Source organism: Helianthus annuus, chromosome 5 (genome assembly GCF_002127325.2).
Source record: "Helianthus annuus cultivar XRQ/B chromosome 5, HanXRQr2.0-SUNRISE, whole genome shotgun sequence".
Lineage (NCBI taxonomy): Eukaryota > Viridiplantae > Streptophyta > Magnoliopsida > Asterales > Asteraceae > Helianthus > Helianthus annuus.
In genome coordinates, this window is record NC_035437.2 from 157359411 (window position 1) to 157381266 (window position 21856).

At 33.6% G+C, this 21856-nt stretch overlaps 1 protein-coding gene and 1 long non-coding RNA gene across 17 annotated transcripts; one reads left to right on the plus strand and one right to left on the minus strand.

Moving 5' to 3' along the window:
- Positions 1–9032: 9032 nt before the first annotated feature.
- LOC110941786 (heavy metal-associated isoprenylated plant protein 7) lies at positions 9033–12042 on the minus strand. Of its 2 annotated transcripts, none has more exons than XM_022183452.2 (5): positions 11842–12042; positions 11238–11409; positions 10869–11077; positions 10683–10773; positions 9033–9603 (listed from the first exon to the last, which is right to left on the minus strand). In XM_022183452.2, exons 1-5 carry the CDS (start codon positions 11848–11850, stop codon positions 9188–9190), a joined length of 897 nt encoding a protein of 298 aa, XP_022039144.1. In that variant the 5' UTR covers positions 11851–12042; the 3' UTR covers positions 9033–9187. The 2 variants fall into 2 exon arrangements, with proteins under 2 accessions (XP_022039144.1, XP_022039143.1); XM_022183451.2 differs by having other exon boundaries at positions 11707–11848.
- A 2678-nt stretch (positions 12043–14720) lies between these two features.
- On the plus strand, positions 14721–19780 carry LOC110941787. Of its 15 annotated transcripts, XR_004893407.1 has the most exons (10): positions 14721–14823; positions 15356–15440; positions 15627–15800; positions 15948–16001; positions 16147–16177; positions 16253–16383; positions 16642–16681; positions 16787–17078; positions 18336–19208; positions 19556–19780. It is a non-coding gene; the product is annotated as an uncharacterized LOC110941787 (long non-coding RNA). The 15 variants fall into 15 exon arrangements; XR_004893406.1 differs by having other exon boundaries at positions 15627–16177; positions 18336–18471; positions 19137–19208; XR_004893405.1 differs by having other exon boundaries at positions 15627–16001.
- Positions 19781–21856: the final 2076 nt, after the last annotated feature.

The following is a 21856-nucleotide window of genomic DNA, read 5'->3' on the forward strand; positions in this document are numbered from 1 at the left end:
TCAGTTGCCTGATTCGAGTGTTTGGTGCGACGATTTTTTATATTTCGAATGCGATAGAGTTTCCTATTCAAATTACTTTTTAATCCCAATCACTCATATCGAGCACTATCCTTTCTCCACTAATTATCATGATTTGATTTCGATTGAGTTCAATTGCGATTGAGTTTCGATTGCGATTCGATTGATTAACACACACATAACGTAAGTTAAACATGCACAAGTAACACATAAGGCACACACACACGTATAACAGTAAACCAAAATGCGTATATTCGAGTTTGCGAGCACGATGTTGATTAGATTAGTTCGATTTACGTTTAATTAACTTTATCGCATTGTTACTTCCTATTATTCACAGTCATAAAGCGATTCGTAGCGATAAACAATTCGATTACTTCGATTTTAACTAATTACTCCACATAATACAACCAACGTAAAAACATAAAATAGACTAGCTATAGCCAAAAAAGTCAAAACAGTAATTGAGCAAGGATTGACAGATCGCAATTAGCGATCTTTTCTTCCTTTGACTTCAATCTTGACTTTGACTTTCGAAACACGGGGTGTTACATTATAAACATGTGAAATTTTATAACATGCGACACTATAAACTTGTGAAATTGTTTAACATGCGAAATTGTATTTCATGCTTTTTATAACATGCGATTTGTTTAAATAATAACATGCGAAATTAATTTCTATTGGAATGCTCACTGACAAATTCAACGTCTTCAAAATCAACATCTGTGTTTCGTCCGGTGTTGCTTTGTGGATCGATTGAAAACAACAATCGATTAAATTGATACGATTCATAATTACCAGGATAGTGGTGTAACGAACTCGTGATCTGCTTATTGAAGGAATTATCTAATTTGCCCTCTGCTGATTAAATGGATTGTCTGATATACCCTTATGTAGGAAAACTGAATCAGGGACACGTGTAGGGCTATTATGATCGAGTACGTAATGTATGATTAGGGGATTTGTATTGTACACTTCCTCTATATATGTATATGTATATGGTTATATTGTTTTAGCGAATATGAATATGACACACCGAATTACCGAATAAGATGCACCGGATTACCGGGGTGATCACCGAACCTGTAAATCTCACATATACAAATCGAGGGAGAGGGAAACGAAGTCTTCCTTATAAAAGGGTTGGAACCCTTTTTCTATCATGATGCGTTTCGCCTGGGCAAGCAACTCATCGAGTGAACTGTGAGCTTCTGGATGGGCAATCCATTAGGGGAAAAACGGTGGCGTCCTAAACCGGTTTACATGAGATGTTACAGAAATGTGATCACTGAACTACCGCACCGAAAGGTAACCACCAAATGTGCTACTGAATGTGTTACCTAATGTGCTACAGAATATGGTACTAAATGTGCTACCGAATATGCTACCGAATGTGTCACCGACCGAATGTTTAATAGATAATGTTAAATAACTTTATATATATTGTTTAAATTTGTTGTCCCACTGAGTGAATTTTACTCAGGCGTGCATATGTCTTTTATGTACATTAGGTTACAGGTTTGAGTCATTTGGAAAAAGGGGCTCAAGGGAATAAAAGGCTCACTAGATTTTCAAATCGAGATCAAAGATTTTATTTAACAAAAATTAAATGATGTTTGATTTATTGTGATATTGTATTGTTTATATTATTAATGGAATTATGTTTGTGAACTGATTACTGTATAAGTGACACGTCAGCCCTAGTCGGGGCGGGGTGTTACATGTACATTGCTGATAATACGAACTTAACTCTTAGGTGAGTTCTAGATCACATCCCTTTTACTAATTTGGTTGATATGCATGTTACCTTTAATGTTTATACTTTTCGAGGTGACTATTATGTTTTTACGTGATTTAGTTCATGTTAAACATTTAATTTGTTTATTGAAGTTAAGTATTGAATAATTGGCGGCAACATTCGTTGCTAGTATTATTGAAAGGACCCTGTGAGTGCGACGACGTAGCAGTTGTGGATGTAACACAAGCAACCATAATCAAAGCAAATTCAAGTTATTCTAGACTATCAAAGGAATGCTTAGAACCCAAGAGGTAAAGTAAAAGGTTAATAGCAACTGTCCGCTGTTATTAATTATTGCTTACCTTACTCTTAGAGTTCTAAATAATTACCTGATGTGGGATCAATCTTCTACTTGGGATTGTATGATGGCTAACGGTGATGCATGTGGAGGAAGACGAGGAGATCGGTGGTGAACCTCGAGTCACCTGAAGGAAGAGCAAACACAATGAGAATGAACGTGAATAATTTGTTCTAGTTGAGACTGATGTGCACTTTCTACACTATGAGGGAGACTTCACTCTGGAGCCTATCGTCTAGGAAGCTATAGTTAACGAAATGTACACGGTTATCCACGATGAATGGGGGGATAGAGAAAGGAAAAAGGTAATAAGAAAGAACTGGAAAAGGAAATTAAGGTCAGTGAGACGGATGAGGAAGGTAGTTGTCTAACAAGAATGCTGCAAAAGGGTGCACATAACGAGCTGTTAAGAAATTAAATCCCCCGCCATTTGATGGAAAAAAGAATGTCGTCGTGACTAACTGGATTTATGAGGTGAAAGCAATCATATTCATTAGTGAGTGCAGGACCAATCAAACTTTGAGGATTGTAGCTCACTCATTTATTGTTGAGGCAATCCACTGTGGAACATTGTTAAGTAAACCAAGAGTGCTGCTAAGGAGTTTGAGAAGGTTAAATGGGACGACATGAGGGAACTAGTGACTAAGAAGTTATTCCCAAAGATTGAAATTGATAATGTTGAGAAGGAGTTCTTAGGGTTCAAGGCTGGTGGCATGGCACACTAGCAATATACATTGAAATGGCAAGGTTGGTCCCACCCTTGTCAACACTAAGGAGAGGCAGATGAAATGCTATGTTAAGATGTTACCGCCAAAGGTTCGTGCACTAGTGAAACCTAGTGCCCCTAAGACATTTGAGTCAGATGTGGAGATCAGTTACATATTTTACGATGATGTCACTAAGGATGAATGGAAAAGTGATGAAACCCAAGAAAAAGTGGTCCCACCCTTCTAAGCGGTTTAGGAACGATAAAACTGGTCCCCTAGAAAAGAACATCCAGGTGGATGAAACTGTATTGTACATGAAGTATGGAAAGAAACATTTTGGTGAATGCCTTCTGGGGACAAACCTTGCTACCGATGTGAAAGACTAACACTTCTCCCGTGGTTGCCCTAATGTCACGAATTTCCATAAAAGTGGTGAATTTGGTCGCTTCTTTAAGGAGTAAAAGAAAGCAAGAGTCTAGCTCTGAGTGGGTCTAAGAAGCAAGATAACAAGAAGGTGGTTGAAAATCCAAGAGTCAAGACCAACCTTTCACCATGACTAAAGAGGAAGTCGTGGATGGCCCTGATATGGTGACAAGTATGTTTCTGATAAAACAATGTTGTCGCACCATTGCTTTTTTTAATTCCGGTGTAAGTATGAGTTTTATGGCTTCTACGTTTTGTGATTCATTGCATGGTAATCTAAAGAAAATAAATGGTGCCTTTGACATGAAAACTACAAATAGTAAGCCTACAAAGATAAGAAAGGCTATTAATAATTGCGATACAATACCTTTTAGGCTATTCCTTATGACTTTAGAATGGTTTGACGTACTTTTGAGGTATGGATTAGTAGGCTAGATTTGAGGCTAACATCTTGAAGGAAGATGATTCGTACGACAGGACCTAATGGTGATAAGATGTGTTATGAGACGAGGATGCAGATGTTACTTGATGTATGTTATTAATGATAAAAAGAAAATGAACGAAATGGAAAATATACCCGTGGTGTGAAACTTTCCAAACGTATAGACGTATTCCCTGAGAACTTACTAGTGATTTTGTACCATCGAATCGGAAGATCGAATTTCAGATTGATGTGCTGCCGACCCTACTGGTTCTTTTTAGCAGGTATAATACGTAGCAATGAGACAATGAATATCGATATTATTTTTCTCCTGGTTTCAAATCTAACTTTCAACAAATTCAATACACCAAGTTGTCAACATGTTTGATTGACGTTGTAAAAAGAAGAAGATGCTTTTTAGGCCAGTTGGGCCACAAAACATGTGATCCACAGGGCAGTCAAAGTAGGCTAAATTATAGTGTCTCCTAGCACCTACTCTTTTGACTTGGGCCATCCTTTGTCCTCCCTTTTGTTTTTCACCTTCTAATTTTACTCACGTGAATCACAAAATTGTACTTTTCTTTTGTTTTGGATAACATATTCTACTATTAAACCTTCTTTAAAGTCACACGTAAGAATTTTTCTTTTTTACATTTATACTCTTATATGCATGGATGAAACAAATAGATGATAAATGTAAAGAGATACAAATATAAAAACTGTTATATGCGACTAAAATATATTGTATATGACATGAGTCAACTCCCTAGACTTTGTAGGGATTGTTGTTAAACTTTTTAGCGTTTATATAATAAGATTAATCCCCTTCATTTTCTCTCGTTGACCAACTAGCTGACCATCTCAACTAATAAATCATAATGATGTTAGGCCAGGCCTAAATTGAAGAACACCAACTGAGAGCTAAGACTATGAGGTGTGGAGAGGTTTGAGTTGAAGGCATTGCTCGATTTGATGGAAGGGATGTGAATGCTTTTAAAAGTTATTATATAAAAAAGTGTAAATTGTCATTTTAGTCTATAAGGTTTGGGTCAAAATGTCACTTTAATCCAAATAGTTTTTTTCTCATTAAGGCTCCTGACATTTGCTGTTTTTATCATTGGCGTCCAACCCTATAACTTCATCCAACAAACTCATTTAAGTCAAGGGCTTTTTGTTCACTTCACATTTTTAATATTTGATTTTTGACATTTTCATCCAAAAATATTTTTACATTATTTTCTTTTTTACATACATATATTTATATACACACAAACATTAATAAATAGTTTTTCATATTTTTTTTGTTTTTATATAAAGAAATAATATAAATCAGATTATAAAATTCCCCACCCCCTTCTTTCTATCTCTCTAACCCCACCAGCATCACCTCCACCTCCACCAACACTCTCACCATCGTCTTCTCCAGGGGCGGACCCACATAGAGTGGGTCGGGGTCCCCCGACCCCAATGTTTTTAAAAAATCAGTAGATCCGGTATATTAAATTTTATAAGGACCCTATAAATACAATTAGGTGGGCATCATAGAAATAAATAGAAAGTTGGTGTAGTGGTAAAACCTCCTCTTTACCAACATGAGGTCATTGGTTCAATCCTTGCATAACCTGTTTGTTGTGTTTTTTTAAATCTTATTCAAACCTCGCTCTGACCCGACCCGAACGAGAACCTACCTGAATATTTTTACATCTTGTTATGAAAATTTTAAACACCGAAAAAAAGGACCCCATTGCAGAAAAATTTTGGGTCCGCTACTGGTCTTCTCTCTGGTAATTGTAATTGTCATAGTCATCAAACACCATCATTGCCTCACCTAAATCTCACTATAACTCTCTAGTCCACCGAATTCGATGCAACAACCACTGGAAAAACCCATACTGTTAAGTCATTTGCAATAGTTTTCGGAAAAATAAAATAAAGCGGTTAGATCTTCACCGCTAGTCTCCCGTTTTTCTTGAAACCCTAACACCTTCGTCGGGTTTGTGGCGGCTACCAAGCCGATCTGTGCGTGATGTTTGTGGTAGTGGATACAAGAGGCTGTTTGATGAATACGAGCAAGTTTGATTTTTTTTTTGTGGTGGGTGGTGGTGGTGGTGATATGTGGTGGGGTGGGTTTTGATGGTGATGGTGGGTTGCTTTCAAACAACGTCGGACCTATAGTATAAGTAATCCAGACTTGAGCCTAGGGCCTTTAAAAATATAGGGCCCCCAATTAAAAGAAAATTAACTACTAATATTAGTGGAAATTTGTTGTTTCAGATTTGTTTGATTCCTTATATAAGCAAACCAGTGTTCGTTATAGTTGTGGTATATTTTTTTCTTGTTTTCAAATACGGATAAAGGAGTATCTTTTATAATAATTAAAGAAGGAAAAATGGCCCCAAAATTTCGTTTTGCCTTGGGTTTCTAAAAAGGCTAGACCAGCCCTGGTTTCAAAGATGGGTGGCGGATTCCTTAATACACAAAAACTCGAACGTTGAATGTAATTTTTGTTTGGTAATTGTTCTTCAGGTTTTCCGGAGAAGAACCATAATGTGATAGCCTATGTGATAGCCTAATTTGGATGTAATCTTGGTTGTTAATTGTGTACAGATGTAAACTACGTGTTGAATTGTGTTTGGATATTATATATTTGTTTTACTTTTATTAATTAATGGGTTATATATATATATATAGGGATTCTGGGGTTGGTTAACGTATAATTCGGGCTAACGTACATTGCGTACACTGTGAATATATAACATGCAATTTTGTTTTTTAAATCACCATGCGATTTTGTTATTTTTTTTCAACATGCGATTTGTTATTTTTTCAAAACATGCGATTGTTTTTTTTTCTTACTCATGTGATTTTACCTCTACCCAAAAAATCGCATGTTGTAAGTACAAAATTCGCATGTTATATATTCACAGCGTACACAATTTACTTTAAGCCCAATTGTACAATACACTATAAATATATATATTGAAATTAATATTTTGTTTTTTTTTAATAGAAGCGTGAAAACGTTTTGGATGAAAATGGTAAAAATAAAAAAGATTCGTAATCTAACCAAAATACCATCGACTTAACTGTTATTTTTTGATGGAGTTAGTGGGTTAGATGGAAATGACAAAAAAATGGAAATGTCAAGGACCTAAAGGAAGGAAAAAAACTATTTTAACTAAAGTGGTATTTTGGTTCAAACCTCAATGACTAAAATGACAATTTACTTTATAAAAAAACGAAGTATTAATAAGAAATAATATTTAGTAAAAGTAAAAAAAATGATTATTAAAATAAATTAAAAAAATGTCATGTCTCTATATATAATCGGAGGAAATACACATAAACGTAATTTAAATGGTATAATTAATTTGCTAAAGAACCTTTAAATAAAAGTAAAAGTCTGTACAGTTATGTAGTTAAAATATATAGTACAAAAGAGATTTAACGAACCAAAGTGACAACAGTACATATATCATTGTCCATGCATGCACCACCACTGCTCAAAAGACACCACTCACCAATATTTTTTTACTTTTTTCTTTCCTTTCTTCCCCTTTTCATTTTCCTTCAATTGATTTTTACCATGTATTGCAGTGAGTATGAAATGTAAAAGAAAAAAACATGAAACGTAGGTAGTGGAGAGGTTTCACATTTTATATTCAAAATATATGCTATAAAGAGGTGAAATGCAAAATATGATGGTAAGTTACAACAAATCAATATGATTGGGTAATATATTATTTAATATTTAAAAAGAAAAAAATAAATCAATATCGTCCCATGCCCATGAAAAAAATAAATCAATATCGTCCCATGCCCATGAAATGGTGTCTTTGGATCAAAGGGATTTTATCTTGAGCAAGGCTTCAGTGCTAGTCAACGTGTTTCCTACACAAGAATTCAACTATGAGTGCGGGGTTAGGCAAGGGGATCCTCTATCTTCTTTCATTTTCATACTAGCCATAGAGGCCTTCTCATCCTTTGTCACTTGCGCCGAAAGGATGGGGATAATTCATGGCTTCAACCTCCCTAATGATAGACCCAAAGTTACCCGTCTTGTATTCGCTGATGATGTCATTTTGGTTGGCGACACAACACGATGAACTTCAAAAGACTAATGAGATGCTTTACATTGGTCTAAGGATGAAGTTAAATTAGAAAAAAAAATTGTATTTATGGTGTTGGGGTGAACTTGAAAGAGGTGAGTTCCTTCGTAAGTAACATATGTCAAGCCGATGAGCTTCCCTTCACATACTTGGGAATTAAGGTTGGGGCAAACATGAATAAAATCTCGAACTGGGCATCAGTTGTAGAATGTTTTGAAAAACAACTCTCACATTGGAAATCTTCCACCCTTTCGGTTGGTGGACGCCACTCTTATCAAGTCGGTCCTGAATAGTTTACCAACTTACTAATTCTCCTTACTTCGAGCCACGGTCAGTGTAATTGAAAAATTAGAGAAACTTAGACGCAACTTTTTCTGGGGAGGGTAAATGGATAAACCAAAAATGGTGTGGCTCAAGTGGTTGGAGGTCATGCCACCAATTAAAAAGGTGGGGCTGGGGTCTTTGATGGATGCAAACTGTAGTTTACTAGCCAAGTGGGTCTGGATATTCAAGACGGAAACTGACAGGTTGTGGCGTAGGGTGGTGTTAGCTCTACATCATTCACCACGAAGATGGGAAGCCTTGGTTATCTTATAAAAAAGACCTAAGCTAAGTCCAAACTGTGCACGCCCCTAATGCAGACGCCTATTTATTTTAAACATTGCTTGGTTAATTAACCATAACCGACTTTATAACCGATTAACCATAACCGATGTTCGGTTATGATTAAGGATATTCCATAATCGAAGCTAGCAAATATGGTTATGGTTAAGGCTAAAAACCAAACCAAATCGACAAATGCACACCCCTAACTAAAACCACCCTGGCTAGAAGAAATATCCCGGTCAATTCAGTTTTATGTCCACTATGCGGGGAGACGGAGGAGACCATAGAGCATTTATTTACCTCCTGCTATACGTTTTCTATTCGTTGGTAGCGTATATCCTTGTGGTGTCAGATCTCACCTATCTATGTTTTCTCGATCTCAGATCTCCTTAGCGTTCGCAGTAATGTTGGGGTGTAGGACATCAAGAAAAGCATGTTACAAACAGTGATCCTTTGGCATGTTGGATCGTCTGGCAGACAAGAACGATGTTGTATTTCAATAAAAAAATCGAGAGGGTGTCTTTGGGCGTCTTGTTGAGCTAAACTTGTCTCATTAGATCGGAATCAATGGTGTAATTTTAATTTTGATAGCTGGCGCATTGCTAGTTGTTTATATTTTTATAAAAAGAAAATACAAACTCATTGATAATTTGCAGCTAAGAAACATTATTCTTTTCTAAAATTAATAAAGGACTCACAAAATTCTACAGCTTTTTCTGCACAATTTGACATTCCATACCGGTCCACATGTAGCCCATTACACAATACAACTTCCATATAAAATCCCAATTTTACCCTCATTATTTACATAACATTGCATGCATTGGGGTTTTCATCACTGAACATTTGTGGCGCTGGTGGGTATGCATACGCTGCTTCAGCGGCATATCTTGAAGGGTATAAATGGTAATTCACTGGTTGATGATAAAAATATTCATTTTTCCTCATATCCAACAATGCCGCTACCGGATCATCCGGTGATGGTGCTGCTTCTTCTGTAGCAGCACCATCTTCGGCTTTCTTCTCTTCCTTTTTCTCGCTACCGTCGTCGGGTTTTTTCTCTTCCTTCTTGTCTTCTTCCGGCTTAACGGGATCTTGCGGCACGATCACCGCGCGTTTTCCGGTTCTTTTGGTCACGTAGTCCACCAGCTCGGCTGCCGGAAAAATGCCTTTCACTGCCACTTGTGAGGTCTTTAGGTCCGGGACCGCACTTTCAACCCCTACAATAAGAGCCACACAAAATTCAAAATTTGAACATCACTGTTCTCTATACTAGTTTATAAAAATATCAATTATAAAAAACAATGTACGGTAGAGATTTTCTTGAAATATTTGTTCTCATCTAGGGTTAAGATTCACCTACAGATATCGGTACACACTAACATAATATTAGTATATTAATAAAAAGTGATACGGTGTATATTATTATTTTTCCCCCAATACATGTGTATTATGTAGGGGACCCGTATATATAATTATTTACATGTGATGAATTAATACTGGAGAGTTCAAATTAAAAAAAAAAAATTGTAAGAATAAAAAAGAACAAATTTCAATCAATAAGAATGTTTTATTTTACTTAATTTAAATTTTATATTTAATATTATAAGAATGTTTTATTTTACTTTATTTAAATTTTATATTTAATATTAGCGCAAGGGTATATTGGTAAATTTAGACGAATCATTAATTGGTAATCTTCCTTTTTAATTGCTAACTATATTAAATTTGTAACTTATTTAAAAAAAACATATTTTTTCAAAAAAAAGAAAAATATATAATTTAAAGTGTAGCATAAATTACGAGGTGTGTAGAATGAATTACGAGCTCTATATGATAAATTTGAATATGTGTAAGGATAAATTTCAAAACGTGTAAGATAATTTTTGATGTGTGAAAGCAAAAATTTAAGTGTGGAGGATGATAATGTTTCTTTATAAAAGTTTGCCTCAAAAAAAAAATAGTCAAAGATAATAATAAATGAGTTGAGAGAAAAATATTTAATGTTTTACATTTATATTCTTTGTTCTTTTTCTTCTTAGTTTATTTTTTTTTCAAATAAACCTTCCCTAGTGGGATTAAATGAATTTATTTTTCATTCTTTAGACGTGAAGTTTCTTTGAATATTTTATATTTCTGTAATGGTTAAATTCCCCATTCTTTTTTTCTTATTTGAAAACATATAAAACACATGGCTTTATGTTGGTTGATTTATTGATTAATTATTTTTTAAAAATTCCTTTTTTTTGGGACAAATGCTACCAAGGTTCAAATTTTCAAAACAAAATTAGTAAATTACCTTTCATCCTAAGAATGCGTTTTCTAATTTCTTGAGCACATGCTTCACAATGCATGTGAACTTTCAAGACCACCGTAACCACCGGCGGCGGCTGCAGTTCACCGGAAAAAAACATCAGGATAAAACTACCCACAAAATTAAATCAACTAAACATGATTTTATGAATAATATATATATAATTACTACCTCATCTTTCTTCTCCTCCGGTTTAGGAGGCTCCTCTTCTTTTTCCGGCTTCTTGGGCTCCTCCGCCGGAGGTTTTGGTACCGGCGACAGAAGCTCAACTTTCCGGTTGCTTTTCTTCTGGACTCTGTCTAGAACCTTCAATGGATCCGCCTTTTCTCCCTTCACTACCACCTTATGAGTCTTACAATCCGTCACAACATCTTCAACACCTATTTATCAAAAATAAATAAATAAATTGTTACCGCCAAGGTTTCAAGGTCATGAGTTTAAATCCCATAAGTTACAACATTTAAAAAAAAAATCTATTAATTAATTTGTTTTAATTAAATAAAACTGTAAATCAAAAATTGAAAAATAAAGAGTGCAAACCCTCAAAGCCTTTAAGACATCGCCGGACTTTTCTAGCACAACCTTCACAATGCATAAAAACCTTCAAAACAACCTCTTGCGGCGGCGGTGGCGGTGGCGGGTCTTTTGACTCCTCTCCCTTTTTCTCATCTCCGGCAGGTGGTTTCACCTCTTCCTCCGGCTTCTTTACCTCCTGGAAAACAAGAAAGAAACAATACCATTGTAAAAAAGATTCATCCTTTTTAAGTTTTAACCAATACCCACATCAAAAAAACACTTTTTTTCACCAAAAATGTAACAAACTCAAATGGGCTTGAGCAAAATGAGGAAAAGATTCAAGAACATAACCCTCCCATTAAAAAAGATTCATTTTTTAAAAGTTTTAACTCAAACCCACATAAAAAAATAAAAAAAAAACACTTTTTTTAACCAAAAATGTAATGAATTCAAATGGGTTTGAACAAAATGAGGAAAAGATTCAAGAACATACCTCTCCCATTAAAAAAAGGTTCATTTTTTAAAAGTTTTAACTCAAACCCACATCAAAAGAACACTTTTTTTTTACCAAAAATGTAATGAATTCAAATGGGTTTGATCAAAATGAGGAAAAGATTCAAGAACATACCTCTCCCATTTAACAGTTATTGAGTTCAAGATTGCAAGAAGAGGTAGCTAGGGTTTTATAATAAGATGTGAAGTGAGGCACAAAAACACACACAGTAATGGAGTGGTTTGTGATTTAATCGAGGTGAAAAGGAAGTGTGAGATGTGTGTGTGATTGAGTTGGATGATATGATGATGAGGGGGAGGACCATCAGATCTAGCGAGAATAGCACTCATTTTAGACATCATATCATAAATATGTGATATTGTGACATGGCTTTTTTATAAATGCCACGTCAGATAAACGTGTTTTTGTTACACGAGGTCTCTAGTTTCACGTTAGTTGTTTCCCATATTCTACAACTAGGTTAGAACCCCGTGTATTACACGGGCTGAATAAATATATTTTTATATACTAAGGGGCTGTTTGGTAGCCTCTTAATGACAATTCAGATGCTACCTCTTAATGGTTTAAAACCTCTGAATGAATAAGATGTAATCTCAAGTCCGAATGGTTAAAAGGTAACCTCTGAATGATAAGTAATCACATGTCACATTCTTCTACATTCTCATTACACAAGCATCTAATTTAACTTAATAATAAATAAAAAACAAAGTAAAATGTTACATCAAAGTTCATTTTTTTTCTAAAAACATATATTAATAATTGTGTGTGTTAGTTGATTACATTATTCGTATTTAAGTCATGTAATACATTATTTGCCTTTCAAAAAAAAGTTGATTACATTATTCGTATTTTAAGTCATGTAATACACGTGGTTATTCAATCTTGCAATGTACGGGTTTTTAAAGATGTAACTTTTTTATTACTTAGGGGCTGTTTGGTAGCCTCTGAATGGTCATTAAGAGGCTACCACTTAATGGAACCATTAAGAATTTTACAGACAGATATAAGAAAAAAAAATTAAATATCTAAGAGACAAGAAAAAAAAAGAAATAAAATAATTATAGAGCAATAATCATTGAAATTATTATTAATAAATAACCCGTTATATTAATCAATATGTTGATTGACAAAACGATCCATTTGTATTAATTATATAGATAGATTATTCAGATGTTTCTTAGCTAAAAGAACATACAAAAGTATGTAGGAATAATATATGTCATGTAAATAAGTGAGGTTGAGAGGGTTAAAAAAAATTACACAGTTAGTCCAAATGTTACAAAATGAAAAGTTAATATCCTAGAAGGTGATTTTAAACTATTAGTATCTAAATACTGAAAATCACATGTATTAATATTTTATTTATATAAGAGTTAATTATATAGTTAGTCCCTATGGTTTGCAAAAAGTATGTAATTAACTCTTTATATAATTTAAAGATAATTTTATGTGAAGTGAATAGATTATTTTTATATATCTTTGAATTTTAGTCTTAGCATTTATTAATATCTATATAATGAATATTTTTAATTATAAAAATAAGTATTTATAATTAAGTAGGAGATAATTAAGGAGGAGATAATAGATATATTTAATTATATAAAAATATGTATTTATAATTAAGTAGGAAATAAGTAAGGAGGGAAAAGAGGCGGGAAAACAACAAAATAGATAGTTCCAATGAATGACACGTGTCCCCTATTGGTTTACTTTATTATATGTATAGATATGTCAAAAAAAAAAAAAAAAAAAAAAAAAAAAAAAAAAAACTAGAAGTAATACTCCATTGATCTCGAGTCTTCCCCTGTGTTATTCACGCCAATGAATAATAAAGAATTTTGTTTTTTAAATTTAGAAGTTCATGTCTTGAATAAGAATAAAAATGATTAGTAACTTATATAGTGTTACTATAACATATTTATCACTATATAAGTGGGAAGCGGCATTGTGGGTTATGGGTTTGCAGGCTTGTAGCACTTGCCGAGAGGAAGTGGTGAGTTAGGGTGGCCAAATTACAAATCTAACTAATCATTTAATTTTTCTTTTAAAAATAGGTTGTGGCATATGAAGCATGAGAGACATATGATTTCCGATGATTTGGTAAGTTGTGGCAAGTAAGAGCCAAATAATGGTGAAAGTTGATGTGGTGCCGATTTAGAGTTGTTGCATGTTGGCAACGTTCATTTATGTGTGTCATGGTTGTCGTTGCATTAAAAAAAATATTTTTTTTTTCTGGAATTACTAAATTCCTCGAATACACAATAACCAGAAAAATACATCCATTCCATAATAAAATACATATATATCAAAACAATCTATTTCATAATCATAAGTCAAATATCCTAAAAATACTTTAATGTTAACCAAAATATTGTTTGTCGATACATTTTTCGACATCTAAAATACTCTGTTTGTCATCTTTGCCTCCTCCAACTAGAGAACAAAAATTAAATAAAAAAAAAAAACTTAAAATAACATTCTAGATATCATACAAGATAATCTCTCACACTGTAGGTCACTTTTGACCCATTTATAAAAAATAAAAAGTATTTGAAATCAAGATTCAAAAGCAACCCTTTTGTGTTCAATCAAAGTGTAGATCCAAAACAACAATTGACCTAGTGTAACAAACTTAGTTCTTATACATCTTTACATCATAAACACTGATATCATTTACACAAACTCTAAAAAGGCCTCCACACCTTCGTCATATGCATTTGATAATCTATCAGACAAAATTCATGATTTATCCATGACCTTTGTTAATAGTTTGTCACCATGACTGAAGAAAATTAAACTTTAAACTTAATGAATTATCTATTATATATAATAAACATAAAGATTTGGGCTGATGTGGCATTAGATTAGAGCCTCTAGAAATCCATTTTGGCGGGAAAATGATATGGGTTCTAAAAATCACACGCGGACCTTATTGATTCGGGTCACCCGTGTCTACAAATGGATCTCATATTTATTCTTCAATAAATCACCCAGTCTTCTCAAATACACTTTTTGACAAACCCTAGATCAGTACGCCAGTTCTTCTTCTTCATTATTCGTCGCTGATATATAATCCAAAACTGAAAAAACTGATCGGTATGTTATTAACTGTTTTGGTCTTTATTTCTTCATTGTTAATCAAGTATATATTTGATTATTTTTCTTTCAATTTCATCAACGATGTTACATATTCAACGATCTGAATTCGGCGATCGTTGTTTCGATTGTATTAATGATATATAATCGACAACGATTCCTTTGTCGTTCTACTTTGAAGTGTTAATCAGGTATTACAATTTTAGATTTCTTAGATCTGAAAAACTTTGATCTTATTATTTTGTTGCTAAATCTATTTTAGTTATTGTTTTGTTAATCGTTATTATTTAGCTAAATCTACCATGGTTGGATCGGATTCAAAAACCACATATACCCTTGAAACCCTTTTTCTATCTACTTCTCGATCTTTAATCTTCATTGGCCACAGTCGTTTTCTTCTTCATTGTCACATGACCAAAATCAATTTAGGGCGAATATAGGGTTTATTTTCTTAGGTTAGCTATACACAAATTTTTATTATGTTAGCTTCTCTTATCGCTATCCATGGTGAATATAGGGTTTATTTTGTTAGGTTGCATCAGGTATGTTGGGAAGAAGATAGATATGGCAACGAATGATGGCGAAGAGATAAGCTGTGATGGGTTGGGTTGCATCAGGTATGTTTTCTTCTCACTAGGAACAAGTAGTTTTCAATTTCGTGAATTTGATTTTTTTTTAATTTGTTTCTTCATGAACTCTGATTGATCTGTAGAATCATGTCCTACGCCTACCTTTTCAGTTGTAGAGAGTGGCCTCCTTCAATGGTTTTGTTGCTAACTTTATTTTGTTGGTCAACATGATAGCCTCCTTCGAAGTCAACAACAGTAATTCAAGTTGCAATACTTGCTGGTCAACGTGATACGCCTCCTTTAGAGTCAACAGCAGCAGCCGGAGTTACAACTTCTGTAGGTTAACATGGAACTTCTGCACTGTCTTAATGCTCAATAGGGTCAACGTCAAATCAAAGGTTACGATAGGTCTACACTATACACTTTCACATTTCTTTACTTCTTTTAAAAGTCTTTCACTTTCACATATGATATCCATCTTAATGCTATTTGATTCAAAAGGTGTATATACACTGAGATTTATAATAACAATTTTTAAACTAATTGAAGCGACAGTCGATTGAAGTTGTGCAGTCAAAAAATAGAGATTACAAAAGATTACCCTTACAGGTAATAGTGATCTATAATTTGTAGCAAAATAAGTTTACATGTTAAGATCAAGATGGGAAGGAAAAACTTCCGATTAAAAGGTCAAGAAGAAGCCTCGGCAGTTTAAATATGATTACTGGCAAGAATAATGAACTGAACAAAGCAGGTGCATCTGCTAACGGAGCTTATCCCAAAAGGTATAATTATTGAAACATAAGTTACTTTGTATAACTCTTTACTTTGTATAACTCTAGATGGATTTATATTTGCAGGTCTAAAAAATATGAGGAAAGAGTTGCAGATTAAGATGGCTAAACTATCTGATACCCAATGTTAAACATGGTCAATTCACTGGTGATGAAGACAAGATGATCTGCAGTTTGTATGCTAATTTTGGTAGCAGGTATAATCACTTTGTCATGCCTTCAAATCATCAAATCTTGCAACTTTCATCTTTGCTTTTGCCACTTTTGACTTTCCCATATGAAAGCAACCCATCAATAAAGTCCTAAAAGATATCGAATGTATAAAGAATTATCCTTTTTTAAGAAAAATGATTATGCAAATTTTCAGAATTATGAACAAGCTTAGAAAGCCCAAGAAAAATGGTTCGGGTTTGGGTTGTTTGGTTTTCATGTTTTTTGTGTGTTTTTTAATTCAGGTTCAGATGGCTTTGAATTCGGGTTGGTTTTGGGTTGCAGGTATGGTCATCCCTTAAACTTTGTGGTAGTAGAAAATTAACTATTTTGTGGTAATTAATGTGAATGTTAGAATTACATGATGGATCTAATATTGTTTTGTCACAGTATGCAACCATGCCGAAGCTCCACCATGTGGATGTAATTAAAAAGAATTATTTTAGGCTGCTCTTTGTTCTACACAGCTTGATCATGTTTATTGAAAGTTGGTGCCTTTGCAGTTCTACATAGCTTGATCATTGTTCTACACGACTCTTCGTCAATCCTAACGTGTACCCTCAAAATCTAACATCTGAAACCGGGGACCCCAAAACAATCGGCCAAACAGTGATGATGATGGTTATGAATGCAAACGGCAGCGGTATCAAGGAGTTGTAGCGGCGACCGTCTAGGGGTTAAGGTAATGCTCAACCTTTTTTTTGTTCTATATTTTCCTACTAATGTCTTTTCTCGATGATATTTTACCTATAGCCGGCAACTCTCGGTGGTTAGGGATCAAGGTCTAGGTCTATGCTTTCGATGATTAATCAAATTTTCAGATGTTTACGGTTTTTGATGATCTGGTACTCATAGACATATATATATATATATATATATATATATATATATACTTGATACAAAATCCAACTTTTTGGTAACAATAGATTACAAAAAATGGTTTTTACTTTTTAAGTATGGCTGCACCAGTAGAGCACAGAGTAAACTTTATTTATTCCTAAAGGTGTATATGTATTGTATAGGCAATTTGATAAGTATCCTTATCCAATATGTTTTAATCTATACCTAATCATTAAACATTAAAATAATATAATTCACAAATCTAATAATTTACACGTATATATATTTTACAAAAGAACATTTAAAGTCAACCAAACAACATGCTAGCTTCAATTTGCTAATTATCTGAAGTCAACCATTCTTGATATATTGGTGACAATTGAGACTCTCAGATTGAGCAGGAAGAGAGAGGCTGGTAGTTAACTCAGGTTTCTTTATACTTATGATTTCTCAAAGTTTTCTTTGCATTCTAAACTTGATTGCATTGATGCGTTGGACCCGTTTTAACCATGTCGTTTAATTTCATGAATGAGTTTTGAATAGTTTTGTTAAACGTACGAATCATCAATTTACTATTTAGCCTCACCTCTGATTATTGCAGTTATTTTTGGAAAAAAAACGAGGATAATAGGCTTGAAAGTAGGTATAGCAGTTGGAAAGAGTACCATTTGATACCGAAAGTACCAGTACCTAAAACTCCAAAAAGTGGGTAACGAATCGGTACCGAAAATGATAAGTACGGGAAATTGAGTACCAATACTCGGTATCAAATGCTCATCCCTACATGTGACCACACTTTTATGTTGTTAATCATTTGGGCTTCCAACTTTAAAGTTCATTACATCTTTATATTTTTAACTAAAGTAACTGTGTTTTGTGTGTTGGATCATATTTGGGCCGAGAGATCTAAATCAATCATATTTCTTCTGAGTTATGCTAAAGATGAGATTTTTTATAAAATAAAAAATTAACATATGTCGTTTTAATAAAAAAATAACCAAATTTGATGGATGGATCCGGCTACTAAAAACTCATCGTAGTAAATTAGGACTTTATATTATTTCTAATGATTGTTTCATATACATGGCCATTATGACAGCGTGTGGAGACACTGATGACTGTATTTCAACTTCTGAGGCTGAAGAAATGACCGTAAAACTTGAGGAATATTAGATTAAAAATCTACCTAGACCTGGACAAGTGAATTTTTATCAATGGAGGCCCCTATATGCTAGGTACTCATTTCTTATACAAAGCTCTCTTAACTTATTAGAACTCATATACAAATTAGGGGTGTTAAATGGGTCATGTTCATGATTTGACTTATCAAAACCAACACGACATGAACCCGTGAAAATCGTTCTAAAGATGACATTCTTGTATCTAATGAATGCCTCACATATGACCAATATGCAACAGTTAGCCAAATTCATAGATATTCAACAACTCTCCTACGGTTTCTTAATAATATATTGGACAAATGCAGTGTAATATTGTAAAAGAATTATAACCTGAATTTAGAGAGAAATAATATTGTCTCATAGTATATAAGTTATATTCTAACAAAGTTACGAATTGCAAAAAATTATGTAGTAACTCTTACATAAAGTTTACTAATGCTTTAGCTTCATTAGTGTTTGTTTATATTGATTGAATTGTTTCGGAGGTAATGTGCTTTTTTACCCTTTTCAAAATCTTTGACAAATACTTAGTGAGTTATTATAACTACAAAAACAATATTATTAACTTTCGATATGTTTTTTATCGAAAAGTTTATAGATACTTATAATATTTTGAATTTTCGAACAACAATTTTTTTCCACCTAAATATGACATAACCTTGAATCTTTATGATTGTTGCATTTTCATGGGACGTTGGGTGCATTCCGCGTGAAAGAAGATGACAAACGGTGTGACTCCTTTGTTGGTGCTCTCCTAATAACGATTGTTGACGACCAATCCATTAATAGAGGTAATACCAACATTCCGATGTATTTTATTGAAGTCGATTTTACATGACAAAGGATAAACATGTTACCGGTTCGATGCCTTTACTAATGGACGGGTCCATGTAGTTTATACTTTATAAACTGATTCACAGAGGTCATTTTTATCTTTTAGTACGGAGTGAAATGGGTTTGGGCACTTTTGTTGTCATTTTATAAATAACTAATGTGGTAGTTATGATTATAAAAATAATGGTACTATATCTATTCGCTTTTAATCTGGGAACACCGTGGAGGACATGTTAGTTTCTTCTCTTTTCCCAAGTCATTTTTTTGCTCGATCTTGCCTCATATCTATTTTCTTGTGTTATAGGTACTTGACACCTTTGCAGAGATCCAAGACAGTCATATTGTCGTAAGAGAAGTGGAAAGGAAGCTTCTTGAGTTGCAACAAGTGTGTATATGTGTATATAAAAGGATAATGTTAACAGAATACTTTATTTAATCCATGATTATAAGTATGTATTAATCATAAATAGTTTTTAACAAAACTAACTTTCACAAGGTAAACTAATAATAGAAACTTTTGTGGGTCCAAGTTAGAGACTAAATGTGTCTAAGTATGGTGTTTTACGTGTTGTAGCTTTGTAAAGAATTGAGAAGAGGGCATGTTTTCGACGGTTGCAAAGAGGGTATTATCGACTAAGTTTTCTTTTAGTAAAAGGGTTTTGAGATAGAAAATCATATCGTATCAAGTAACGAAGATTTGCATGATTGATTCAAATCCTAAAGTTTCATACGGATGTACCCATAGGCATTAGTCACGTTTCATACGGATGTACCCTTAGTCGTAGATTAACTTAAAATAAACTAACATGACCCATGGTATGAATCTGCTTACACAAGTGAGATGGAGTATCGGCTAATAAGTCTTGATACAAATAATACACCAAATAAGTATGTCTACTTATACACCAATCACCTCCCCTTAGCCTTTTTGATTCCATTAACATGTCATACATTTTGTATAATTTTAAGTATGTATTGCTTATAAATAATAAGTATATTAATAACTTTCTCCAGCCCGGGAAGCATTTCCCGGGTGATAACCTAGTTTAAACATATAACAGAACCAAATGAACAAATGCAAAACCACGACAAACAAAGCCCTAATTACCAAGTTACTTTTATAAATTAGTTAGCATAAACTTTCCACGGTACAACATTTAGAAAAATCATACATTTTTAAGAACTAGTAAGGCAGCATGAACATAATCTCTTGATTTAATTAGCTTATGAGCCCTAATTCTTGTAGCACATATTCTATATACCCCAACAATAAGTTCATTTATTAATTTCATTTTCTTAAAAAATTACATATTATACACTACCCATATTTTATTCTTCTCTCTAGAATCACTAATGATTAGTAATAAACCAACTTAAACATATGATCCTACCATTCCAATACACAAAACAATTCAAAATCATGAAGTTCATTCTAAAATCAAACGAGAACATAAATTGAACAAAAAAACCTAAGTTATAACAAAATAAGAGAGATGCCGGTTTAATTCATATAAACATCAACAAAAAAACCTAACCCTAATGAACATGTAGAAGCGCCCAAATGTCATGCAAAATCTACATTGATTAATCAATATAAATCATACATAAATCAATAGAAAGTGCATCGTGTGTCAAATGCAAGTCACAATTTTTGATAATCAACAGAATTTACGCATTAACTTACAACTCTCTTTGTCTGGTCAGTTGTCACGGGGCGCGACAGGGTCACTGATCAGCTATAAATAGAGCTGATCAGCCCCAGTTCACATCCGCTCATATCTCTTTCTCTCTCAACACATATAGTCTGAAATTTCAGTTAATATACCTCCTAAAACACGAAGCTCTGTCTCGTTGTAGGTATTTTAACCCCCGATTACTAATTCGTTACCCTGCCCGGTTGATCTAGGACCCACCAACGCATGTCAAGGCTCTGCCTAACTAAATTCGTTGGGGTTCTGTCTCGTGTTGTATGGCTAATGTGATTTGCGTTATTTTACTAACACACGTGCATTGTATGTTTTTAATAGAAACTCAAGAAAATAATCAAGAATTGTCACCAGAAATCCTGTAGAAATACCTAAGTTTACAGTGTGAGTCCATTCTCTTTTCTCACAGTTTGTGAGTCCATTATCTTTTCTCACAGTTTGTGAGTCATTCTCTTTTTCTACCAAACTGTGTTACAAAATCTCAAATGTTTTCAGTTATACTTATAGTGATTGAGTCTTTGTATTCTACAATTACTGCCGATATATGGGGTTTTGTATACACTATTGATCAAGCATTACTATTGGACAAAAAGTTAGCCAATAGTAATATGACCACGGTCATTGTAACTGACAACGTGACAAATACTAAATGAGTAATTGGGTAGATATAAACATTGTAATCGCTCTCAATACTGTAAAGTTATAGAAACTCATTTTTATAAACTGGAATGTACTCGCCAGTATTTCTTGCTGATAAAATATTTTTAAAACGCGTTTCAGGTAACATGATGTGAAAGCTATTAGAAGCCAGCTATGGAGCACTGAAGGCTTAAAGAAAGTGACTATAAAGTTGGCTAAATAAAAGTTTATGTTTTCAGCAACTAGGGTCTATCCCTACA

Excerpts from the sequence above, each read along its gene's own strand:
- LOC110941786 (XM_022183451.2), bottom strand. The coding sequence starts at position 11,730 with ATGAACCTTTTTTTAATGGGAGAG. Across the intron at positions 11,410-11,706 it reads ACCTTTTTTTAATGGGAGAG|GAGGTAAAGAAGCCGGAGGA; the intron begins GTATGTTCTTGA and ends CTTGTTTTCCAG. Across the intron at positions 11,078-11,237 it reads ATGTCTTAAAGGCTTTGAGG|GTGTTGAAGATGTTGTGACG; the intron begins GTTTGCACTCTT and ends TTTGATAAATAG.